Consider the following 12,617-nt stretch of genomic DNA (forward strand, 5'->3'; position numbering starts at 1 on the left):
TTATATTTTAAAATATAAATAAATATATCTATATATATATGTGTATATAATATTTACATTGTATTTATGCAATATAACTACATACCTATTTATATTGTTCAAAATATTTTGCACTTACCAAAAATGTATTATAAAATTGGAAATGTATTTTCTTGCACATATAGCACATTTATTTTCTTGCATGCTACATTTAACATTTTAAGGTTTAAATAAAAATAAAAACATTTAAAAATGGTTTAGAAATATATTTAAGAAAAACACATATGTGTGGATTTATTTATTAATTGTTTTGTTTTTTTTAAATCAGGTAGAAAATAATAATTTGTTTATTATTTATTGCTGTATTTGTTTCTGTTCAAATCTCTAACCCTAATTATAAGCAATGCTGTGATGCCAGCCTTAGCAAACCCCACTAACAATCGTGACAGATTTTAACCTGGAGCTAAACGGATTGTGCAGATTTTCTTCTTAGAAAGAAGTGTTTATGATAACACGCTCTAATTAGTGGTGATTTTACAGTTCACAAGTACATAAAACACAATCTTGTGGGTTCACCATTTCTTGGCCTCTTTTCGAAATCAACATCAACCCGAATTTTGATTATAAGCTGGCCACGATCATTTCTATGAATGTATCCGCTGTGCTGTCCACCGGCATGATGCAGTGATTTACAGTAACACCTTGGTGTTTCATCTACAGCGTCTCCATCAAGACACTTAATCAACTAAAGTGCGAGTCCTCAGATAGATATTTGCAACTCATGATATTCATTCTTACTGCTACTAGTGTGTTTTCGATCCATCACAGACCTTGTGGATATGAACTCCATGACCCATGAACTTCATGACCTTTCTAAAATTGTTAACATAATATAAGACAGCACTGGTATTGATCAATAAGCAGAAAACCCACGAAACCTGTTTTTCCAAAGTAAGCATTAATCAATATTATTATTCTGTTACGACTATGATGTGTGCAATCAAGTGTGGAATCTAAGTACATCAGAAAAATAACCAGGTGTTACATTTATAATGTATTTATGTGCTTATTTATTAAGGCGAGACACTGCAGGTGAATAGGGTAAAAAAAATTAACTAATAGTTATCACCTTAGTTACCCAGTTGATTGATTACATTGATAATTGCAAACATCTTTTGCATTACAAGTTTTTTAGAATGTTACGTTTAAATATGCAAATGAGCTATTATTTAATGAAATATGCGCTAATTTGCATACATTTCTAGTACAAAAATCTAAACACTGGATGAAATCAGTTTGAAAATTCTTGTTTAAGTTTTATGACATATTAGAGTCAAAGGTTTTTACAGAGGGGATCTCATTTCGTCACAACATAATTCAGAAAAAAGACAGGAAACACTATATTTTTTACCATTTTTGGGGGGGATAAAATGTTGTATAAAATCAAGCAAATTATATATAAAGAAATCCCTCTGAAATAACCTTCAGGACTAAGACAAGAACAAAAATGTAAAGTTTAGTGTGTGTAAGTGCTACTGAAGTGGAGATTTATGGCTCAGTGTAAGAGAAAAAAGTCATTTTGAGAAAACGGCCTTAAAAAAATATGCATTGTAATTGAAATCTACTGACACAAATTGATAAAGTGCTATAAAAGAACACTGTTATTTGGGCGTTTTCTTTCCACTAGTCTGAAAAAACACTTTATGAAAAACCAAAAAGCCCAAAATCTCAAACTTGACAGGTGCATGCAGTGTCTCCTCTTAATTGGTGTTAAGTAAACTAATTAAAGAGAAAGAACACGTTTATGCTTTTTAATACTCTATATAATAACTAAACTCTCATTTACAGACAATAAACGGTGCAGAACAGAGCAGTGCTGCTCTCTACTGGTGAAACATAAAAATGGTTCTCCATGTACTTACAGACACAAAGACGTTTATTCCACATCTGCATGCACACATTTCTCTTTAATGACATTTTAAAGACATACAAGCATTATGTTAATCAAATCAAACGTTGTATTTTATAATTAGGCTTAAAGAAACAGTGCACCCAAAAGTGACTCACCCTCAGGCCATCCAAGATGTAAATAATTTGTTTAAAGTTAAATACCTGGATTGTTTTTGCTTTACAAGATTTTAATTGATAGACTGAAGTGGTGTAGATCACTTGTGGATTATTGTGATGTTTTTATCAGCCGTTTGGACTCTCATTCTGACGGCACCCATTCACTCCAGAGGTGAGCAAGTGATGGATAACTAAATTTCTCCAGGGTGAGGACAAATTTGTATCAAATTTTCATTTTGAGTGAACTATCCCTTTAACAAACCTGTATTGATATGCTTGTGTGCATTATTTGCAATTGCATAATGCAAATTACAATTTTTAAATAAAGTTTTGTCATATAAATATGCATAACACATACCGTATTTAACAGGTAGCACACAATTCAGCAACCTTACAGTCTGACGTCGTGCATAGCTGTGATGTAAATACATCTAGACAGATAAACATTAAGAAGACATGAGAAAAATGTTAGTTCTTACATATTAAATAGCAAAATACAATAATTCTGGCAGTTTTTAGTGTTCAGTACCCATTGTATGGTTTAGTGCTATTAAATGAATACTTAGTAGGCATACTTATATAAAAAACATGCATGTAATAATTTCCTTGAGCAGTATACATTTGTTATTTTTAGTCCTTATGCAATTATGACGACATACAATATGTACATTATGGATGTTACTCACCAAATCCAATGTCCAGGGCATCAGAAATCAATCTGCCATTTTGTTTTTCACATTTCATAACAGCAGCAGTCTATAATGAAAATAGTTAATTTCAGTTAAAAACACAAACTTTCTTACATACACATGTAACTTTGTATGAAATCAATGCATCAAAATAAGGCATTGCATTGTATGCAAAAATCACAAACTGATTTCTATAACGTTTAGAATTATTTCAGAACCCCACAATTTCAGGACAAAAAGGTACAAAAGCTGTCACTGAGGCAGAACCCTTTCATAAGGTACACCTTTGTACCTTATTTGTGAAATCAAAATGCCATTTCGTTTTTTTTTCACATTTCATAACAGCAGCAGTCTATGATGAAAATTAAGTTATTTTCAGTTAAAAATACTTACTTACATAGATATGTAACTTTATATTTACAAAATTAATGCATAAAAATAATGCATTGCATTGCATGCAAAAATCACAAACTGATTTCTATAACGTTTAGCATTATTTCAGAACCCCACAATTTTAGGACAAAAAGGTACAAAAGCTGTCACTGAGTGCAGAACCCTTTCAAAAGGTACACCTTTGTACCTTATTTTTGACCCTGGACCACAAAACCAGTCGTAAGTAGCATGGGTATATTTGTAGCCATAGCCAAAAATACATCGTATGGTTTTTCCATGAAAACTTAATTTTTGATTAGTAATATGCATTGCTAAGAACTTACAACTTTAAAGGTGTAAAAAAAAGTTGTATCTTGGCCACATATTGCCCTATCCTAACAAATTTTAAATGATGCATAAATCTCAATTTCAAAAAATTGACCTTTATGACTGGTTTTGTGGTCCAGGGTCACATTTACATCTGAAGGGTGCATGCTAACACATAATACTTGTGCATATTAGTACCTTTTAAAAGGATGCAGTCCTAGTGACAGCTTTTGTACCTTTTTTAATAATAGTGCATGATGTCTGATTGAATTGCAATATGGCTATATATCTTATTAACATAAACTGAGTGAGGTAAGGTGCTGTTTTGAGCACTAGACACCTTACACTGTCACAAAGACAAGCTGTGCTGTAGGTACTAGTCTGTATCACACTGATGTGTGCAAACACACGCACACAAGGGAATGTGTGAAAGAGTGTGTAATACCTACAATATGCTGACACTCTGCCACAACATAGCGTAAATTATTAATTAATATTATAATAAAAACACAAATGAAATAGTGCTCGGCTTTGCTATTATTCCTGAGAGAAAACTGCCAGGAGTTATCAACTGCTCAATTGAGTGCCAACTCAAATAAAAAAGGTTACTAATCTGGTTTATCAACTTCAGGTTAATTACAAATATCAGCAGGCTAATTAAAAGTTGTGTAAAGGGGGCTTGCACTAGATGCCAACAGTAAAGCCTCAAAGTGAAGAGATTCAAAATGGCGTTCTGACTGAAACACCATCAAGCCTGAAAATGTGAATAACAGAGCAAGCGGGAGCGATAAAAATAAAACTGTGCATCAGCCCGATAGCAGCCCGAACCAAATTGATGACTTTATAAGTGAACGGTGCAAAAATGAGGGAAAATAACCCGACGGGATACGCGTCTCCCAGCCAACCGAGAGATAACAAAAGAATGCGCTTGCGTTTAAAGCATCAGCCCAGTTTGGCCAGTCTTAATATGTAAGTCGGATGCATAACGCGCAAACCGACGAGAACGCATACACTGATCGATATGTTGAACCTGAGCATGGTACCGATGGGTTCTGGTCGGTAAAGCTGGTGTTTGGGTCGTTGGCAACTTTCCTAACAGCAGAGCTGTTCTCTCAGATCTCTCAGCATAGGAGCTTGGTTTATATACTAATGCGTTTTACTCGTTTAGATCTACAGCTCATGCATCACACCAACACCTCTTGAAATGTGCGAATATGAGCCACAATAATAGAGACACTTTATGTGGCACACATTTAATTTATAGAAGGTTTAACAATAAATAATCGGAGAAACGTCACGCGGACTCGGTGGCCGGACTGTGTTAGTTCGTCAACTACTTCAGCTTATTAAAAACGAAAACGACGTTTTGCATGAATCAAACCCGTCCTGTCCTCGAGTGTGTTGATGGGCCTTTCATATGCATTCGGTGTTTACCAACAGGATTTCGTTGTTTTGGGCTAATTTTAGGCGAATTCTGCAAAATGCATCACCGCGCTCGTCGGTTTGAGCGGCTTTTCGGAGAAAAAAAGTTCATGGCGCGGTGAATTCGGGATAAAACGACACCCGCACGCAAAGCCCAAAGCCTCTCCTCTCGGACCGTGGCGTTGGGAGGATTGGTACCGAACGAGCGTGGCTGAATTCGGCCTTAGTTCGAGGAGGAAGAAACACAAACCAGCCCGCGCAGGTTTCATGGAAGCCCGCTTGATCAGCTGCTGGCAGTTGGTGTTCTCAATCACGTCCGCGTGGAGGCTTCATATATAGTACAGGCGCACTTCGGCGAATAATATATACACACTTTCGGAGGCGCTCCGTGTGGGATAGTTGAATAAATATATTTTAATTACAAACTGAGACAAAGACAAAGAGGTGCGATAATTACTTTTCACTAGCTGTCCTTTTTAAGAATTTCCTCACACTTTTCTGACAGACTTTTTGACAGCTTTGTTTTTGTTTGAAATCCTCCAGGAGCGACCATGGCTGAGACGGCGGCTGCTCCCGCTTCCAAGCCCAAGAAGACGAAAAGCTCCAAGAAAGCGGTGTCGCATCCCAAATACTCCGAGATGATCAAAGCGGCCATCGCAGCGGACCGGAGCCGCAGCGGCGCGTCGCGTCAGTCCATCCAGAAGTACGTGAAGAACCACTACAAGGTGGGAGACAACGCCGACTCCCAGATCAAACTCGCCCTGAAGCGTCTGGTGGCCAGCGGGCTCCTGCGCCACACCAAGGGCATCGGAGCCTCGGGCTCCTTCAAGCTGGCCAAAGCCGAGGACGCCAAGAAGCCAGAGAAGCCCAAACCAGCACCCGTGAAAGTCAAGAAGCCAGCCAAAGCCGCCGCCAAACCCAAGAAAGCCCCCAAGCCCAAAAAAGTGGCAAAATCCCCTGCGAAAACTAAGAAAGCCGCTGAGAAGAAAGTGAAGAAGGCACCTGAGAAGAAAAAGTCGCCTGTCAAAGCCAAGAAAGTTGTCAAGAAGGCGAAGGTGGCCAAACCTGCCAAGGCGAGCAAAGCCAAGAAAGTGAAAACGGCGAAGCCCAAACCCAAAACAGCGACGAGGAAAACGGGCAAAAAGAAGTGAATTCAAACCCAATCGGACTGATTCATTCTCAGTGTAAATACACTTTTTGGAAGCAAATGTTTTTTGGTATATTGTTATTTTTGTAAGGTCTTTGTGCGCGGACTTCAACCCCACATTTTTACAGCGTGTTTTTCCCCCAGAAACTTTTATTGTGCGCATTTGGACATTGAAAACGGCTAAACTGTTATTTATTTTTTTCTTCCTCTTCTTCTTCTTCAAGCTGAACTATCATCATCATCATTCAGACATACTTAAATATGTCGCTAGAAGAGATATATCCCTCCTACTGTAACGTTAGGTCATTCTAGGACTGTGAAGATTATTAAAATGTGCCCTGTACAGAATCGACTTTGTGACGTGGACTGTTGTAGTCTAGCTCCATTGCTGTCCATGTAATACTGTCATTGCGCGTTATTCACATTACTGTGCGTCAATAAACTTTTCTCAATTGCAAACAGTTGGTTCTGTGTTTTACTGCAGCACCATGGAGAGCACAAATAGTTAGGCTTATATGGGTTCAAACGGGTGCCGTGGCACAGTGGCAGCGGTCCCGTGTGAGATGGAGATGTTAGGATCTTGAGGGAGCGCGCTCTCCGGTACTGGAGAGCAAAAGGTGAAGCGCATCTTTGGTTGTGAGGGGCGTCTGGACTCACTGCTGCCCCGCGGTGTTTGAGCTGAGGACTGCAGCTGTCAGTGTCACGCTGGGGTAAATGCAAATGGTTAGGTGAGGTGACGTGTCAAGCGATGTGACTTTGAAAAATAATGGATAAAAGCAATTTAAAACAGAAGAAAACGAAAAAATTCTTAAGAACAATATTTTTAAGACATTAATAAAATAAATAAAAACGATTACATTAAGTTTAGTTTGATACAAAGTAGTTGGAAATGCTATAGAACATTCTTAAAAATGTAGATATTTCTTTAAAAGAACAAAACTGAAAGGCTAAAACTTAATCAGAACTATAAAACACTGAAAAAGGCCAAATTGAACGCCATAAAAACTTAAACTGTAACCCTGCATGATACACTTAATTTAAAAGTAAACTTCCAGTCAGTTCAATAAACAATAAGAGATTTATATACATTTCAGACACCATAGGACAGTGAGATTTTTAATCTTCTGCTTACCAAGCCTGCATTTATTTGATTAAAAATACATCAAAAGCAGAAATATTGTGCTTTGCTTTTTTAAATAACTGCTTTTTATTTTAATATATTTTACATTTTAATTTATTGCTGTGATCAAAGCTACATTTTCTGCATCATTACTCAGTCTTCAGTGTCACATGATTCTTCAGAAATCATTTTTATTACATTTTTTAATTATTATTATCAATATTTAAAACAGTTGAGTACATTTTTTAGCATTCTTTGATGAATAAAAATGTGCAAATAAATTATGGAAATTAATACTTTTATTTAGTAAGAATGCTTTTCATTTTTATTATAAAGATTTTAAAGATTCATAATGTTACAAAATATTTCTATTTCAGATAAATGTTGTTCTTCTGAACTTCCTATTCATCAAAGAAACCTGACAAATTCTACTCGGCTGTTTTTAACAATGATAATAATAATAGTAATGGTATTTTTTTTTTTTTTTTTTTTTGGGCAGCAAATTAGAATATTAGAATAATTTATCATGTGACTGAAGTAATTATGCTAAAAAATCAGCTTTGAAATCACAGGAATAAATTACATTTTAAAATATTTTCAAATAGAAAAGCTATTTTACATAGTAAAAATATTTCAGAATTTTACTGTTTTTTTATTTATTTTTTTGCTGTACTTTTGATCAAATAAATGCAGGCTTGGTGAGCAGAAGAAACTTCTTTCAAAAACATTAAAAAAACACCTTTGCACCTTTTTTTTTTTTTGGTTTTTATGGCCTTAAATTTGGCCCGTTTCAGTGTTTTATAGTTTTGATTAAGTTTTAGTATTTTGGTACATTAAGTTTTATTTTGGTTTTGTTTTTTTAATGAAATATCTACATCATTAAGAAGGATCTATAAGATTTCCAACTACTTTGTGTATCAAACTAAAATCTGTCCAAAAACCTTTGACTGGTAATGTATTTTAAATATAGTGTCTTATAAAGTCTAAATATAAACTTGATTAACTGTGACTATTCAAATGAAGCAAAAAGTGACTAAATAGTGACTCACTCTAGCATCTAAAATACACGTTTCTTATGCACGCACAATGGTGTTTAAAAGTCTGAGACTATTTTTTCTTCACTGACCCTAGAAATAATACAAGACATTCAATTTTTTTACAATCAAATATTTCAGATTTATGTCTTTAATAAAATAAAACCGTACAAACAGTTAGATGCTCTAACATCAAATCATGCTCGAGAACAAACCAAATAAAACTTTCTCAATTTCTAGTTTTCCAAATCAACAGGTTATGCTGATAATTGTAAATAAAATATGTATCAAATGAAAATGTAAGCCAGTCTCAGACTTTTGGACCATACTGTACAGTACATAGCTTACATACACCTTGCAGAATCTGCAAAATGTTAATTATTTGATCAAATTAACAGGAATCATACAAAATGCCTGCTGTTTTTTTTTTATTTAGTACTGACCTGAATAAGACACCTCACATTAAAAGACATTTACATATAGTCCACAAGAGAAAATAATAATTAAATTCATAAAAATGACCCTGTTCAAAAGTATACACACACACTTGATTTTTAATATTATGCTGTTACCTGAATGACCCACAACTGTGTTTTTTTGTTTAGTGATAGTTGTTCATGAGTCTCTTGTTTGTCCTGAACAGTTAAACTGCCTGCTGTTCTTCAGAAAAAATCTTCAGGTCTCACAAATTCTTTAGTTTTTCAGCATTTTTATGTATTTGAACCCTTTCCAACAATGACTGTGTGATTTTGAGGTCCATCTTTTCACACTGAGAACAACTGAGAGACTCATATGCAACTATTACAGAAGGTTCAAACACTCACTGATGCTCCAGAAGAAATGCATTAAGAGCCGGGGGTGAAAACTTTCGAACAGAATGAAAATGTGTACATTTTTCTTATTTTGCCTAAATATCTTTTTATTTTATTTTATTTAGCACTGCCTTTCAGAAGCTACAGAAGATACTTATATGTTTCCCAGAAGATAAAATATGTTAAATTTACCCTGATCTTCAAATTCAAAAAGTTTTCACCCCCAGTTCTTAATGTATTGTTTTTCTTTCTACACTCTTAAAAATAACAGTGTTTCACATTGAAGAACCTTTTCGTCTAAATGGTTCCATAGAGAAACATCTGTTTCACAAAAGGTTCTTTGGGGTAAAAGAAGGTTCTTCAGATTCTAAAAAGGTAAGAAAGAGATGGTGCTTTAGAGAACTTGTTTGTGGAACCAAAAATGGTTCTTCTATGGCATCGCTGTGAAGAACCTTTTAAAGCACCTTTATTTTTAAGAGTGTAGAGCATCAGTGAGCGCTTGAACCTTCAATAATAGTTGCATATGAGTCCCTCAGTTGACCTCAGTGTGAAAAGATGGATCTCAAAATCAGTCATTGTTGGGGTTCAAAATACACAAAAATAAATAAAAGAATCTGAGGGCCCTGAAGGACAAAGGGACTCATTTGGGTAACAACACAATATTAAAAATCAAGTGTATGTAAACTTTTGAACAGGGTCATTTTTATAAATTGAACTATTATTTTCTCTTGTGGACTATATGTAAACGTCTTTTATGTGAAATATCTTATTCAGGTCAGTACTAAATAAACATGCATTTTGTATGAAGCCGCTTATTTTGCTTAATTAACATTTAGCAGATTCTGCATGTAAACTTTTGACTTCAACTCTATTTAATCCTTTATGTTGAAATCAAATACCCAGATTATTTCTCAACTAGCCAAACTCACCTCAAGCATCTCTGATCTGCTCTATGTATATTGCATAACGCTCTTGAAACGTGATGCTGTATCCAGTCTGAACAGTAATGAGATACGGGTTCACTGATACAAGAAGGCCCGCTGCAAACCTCCCAGACCTGTCTGACACATTCATGCGTTAAAATGTGATTTATATTACAGAAAAATATAAAAACAGAATAATATAATGTGTATTGTATGGCTACATTTTCAGCATGCCGATGTCATTGAGCACAGTAAACCAAATCACCAGAAAAAAAGCTAGTTTATTACAAAATATTTCTATTGGAACATACTGGCTTCATTCCAAGCATCTCAGTTGATGTTGAAGCTGGAAGACCATGGCCAAAGAGACACAATCCAGGGGAATTTTTAGGGTTTATAGTTGACAATGGGCATTAATACTGAACAAAATAATGGCTTTTGGGAGTTGTTTGGAGAATGTCTTTAGGCTGGAATGAGGTCTAATATATGGTAAAATGGTAACAATTGGTTTCAAGACAAACCCAGTTTGGACAATATTATAAATACAGTCAGCCAGGCCATCCTTTACTGACAATTTCCATCCATTATAATGGTTGAAGTAACTGTATTCACACTGGTTATCTGGTTTTTGTAACTATGGATGGCAGAGCATTAACTAAAATCTTATCTTTTAAAATCCACATATCGACACCATCCATCCCTACTACAATTTTACACATAATCAGAAATCATTCATTCCTACAATCAATATAGGCAAACAGAAAATAAAGATTTCGCAAGCCTCAGCCCAGTTTAGCTATTCTCAAAAATAATGGGATTTGCCTCGGCTGTCTTAAAAAAATACATACATATACTTGTCAGTCATGATCCGTACATATAAACGATCTTTGAGGAATATGAAATGGAAATGAATGAGGACTGATGCTTATTTCACGTTAATTTGGCCAATTTGGAAGATGCACTTAAATTGGTTAAATCCATCTGAACATCTGTAAATTCACAGCTAAACCATTATTTTCTGCTGATATCTGTAGCATTTAATAACATTTAAAGAAACAGTTCATCCAAAAATGAACATTTGCAGAAAATCTACTCACCATCAGACCATCCAAGATGTAAATGAGTTTGTTTCCGCATTAGATTGGGAGAAATTTAGCATTACTTGACCACCAATGAATCCTTCGCAGTGAATGGGTGCCGTCAGAATGAGAGCTGATAAAAACATCACAATAATCCACAAATGATGTAATCCACAAGATACATATTTGTTCTAAACAAATCCATCAATAATGTTTTTAACTGTTGTTTTTAGCTAAAATATGAGTCCTTTATCCATGATAATGATTTCTCTGCTTAAACCAAGAGAGAAATGTGCACAGATCAAGCACCATTTACAAGCAAAAACAGTGTATAACTGTTTGAAACAAATACTTGGGAGGATTTTGATGCAAGAGGACAACAGAAGATGGACTTCTTCCACCGAAGGAAGCGTTGTTATGGATTATAGACTCATTTTGGCCAGAAGCAATGGCTGTTAATGAAGTTAAAACACCTTATTTATGGATTTGTATCTTACAAACACGCTTTCTGCCTCTCAAGATGTTAACTGGTGGACTGGAGGGGTGTGGATTACTTGTGGATTATTATGATGTTTTTATCAGCTGTTTGGACTCTCATTCTGACGGCACCCATTCACTGCAGAGGATCCATTCGTGAGTAAGTGATGCAACATTTTGGATGGCCTGAGGACTGTCAATTTTCAGATAATGAACTATTCCTTCAACTTCTATTTAACCCAGAACTTATTTTTTGCTTCTTAAACATTTTAAGAGGCCGAATGATCAATTAAATTTACAGTTAAGGTCAAAAGTTTACATCCTCCTTTCAGAATCTGCGAAATGTTGATTTTAAAAAAGTGAGAGGGATCAAACAAAATGCATGTTATTGTTTATTTAGTACCAACCTGAATAAGATATTTCACATTAAAGATGTCAAATATAGTCCACAAGAGAAAATAATAGTTGAATGTTCAAAAGTCTACATACACTTGATTCTTAACACTGTGTTGTTACCTGAATGATCCACAGCTGTGTTTTATTTAGTGATAGTCGTTCATGAGTACTTTGTCCTGAACTGCCCTCTGTTTTTCAGGAAAATGGTTTTCCAACATTTTTGTGTATTTGAACCCTTTCATCTTTTCACACTGAGGACAACTGAGAGACTCATATGCAACTATTACACAAGGTTCAAACACTCACCGATCCTCCAAAAGGAAACACAATGCATTAAAAGCCGGGAGTGAAAACTTTTGAAATTTGAAGATGAGGGTAAATTTAACTTATTTTGTCTTCTGAGAAAGATGCAAGTATCTTCTTTAGCCTCTGAAGGGCAGTACTAAATGAAAAACAAATATATATATATATATGGGCAAAATAAATAAAATTTACACATTCCCATTCCCATTCTGTTCAAAAGTTTTAACCCCCCGGCTCTTTATGCATGGTTTTTCCTTCTGGAGCATCAGTGAGTGTTTGAACCTTCTGTAATAGTTGCATAGGAGAGTGTAGAAAGAAAAACAATACATTAAGAACTGGGGGTGAAAACTTTTTGAATTTGAAGATCAGGGTAAATTTAACTTATTTTATCTTCTGGGAAACATAAGTATCTTCTGTAGCTTCTGAAAGGCAGTGCTAAAAAAAAAAAAAAAGATATTTAGGCAAAATTT

The 12,617-nt window shown here is 35.0% G+C and overlaps 1 protein-coding gene across 1 annotated transcript; it reads left to right on the forward strand.

Moving 5' to 3' along the window:
* Positions 1 to 5,182: 5,182 nt before the first annotated feature.
* On the forward strand, positions 5,183 to 6,462 carry h1-0 (H1.0 linker histone). Its single transcript, XM_073830926.1, has 2 exons — positions 5,183 to 5,300; positions 5,400 to 6,462. Exon 2 carries the CDS (start codon positions 5,408 to 5,410, stop codon positions 6,005 to 6,007), a length of 600 nt encoding a protein of 199 aa, XP_073687027.1. The 5' UTR covers positions 5,183 to 5,300; positions 5,400 to 5,407; the 3' UTR covers positions 6,008 to 6,462.
* The last annotated feature ends 6,155 nt before the right edge of the window (positions 6,463 to 12,617 follow it).

The sequence above is a fragment of the Garra rufa genome, chromosome 24 (genome assembly GCF_049309525.1).
Source record: "Garra rufa chromosome 24, GarRuf1.0, whole genome shotgun sequence".
In the NCBI taxonomy this organism is placed as follows: domain Eukaryota; kingdom Metazoa; phylum Chordata; class Actinopteri; order Cypriniformes; family Cyprinidae; genus Garra; species Garra rufa.

What these genes read in the sequence shown, in the direction of transcription:
- h1-0 (XM_073830926.1), top strand. Translation starts at nt 5,408, where the DNA reads ATGGCTGAGACGGCGGCTGCTCCCGCTTCCAAGCCCAAGAAGACGAAA.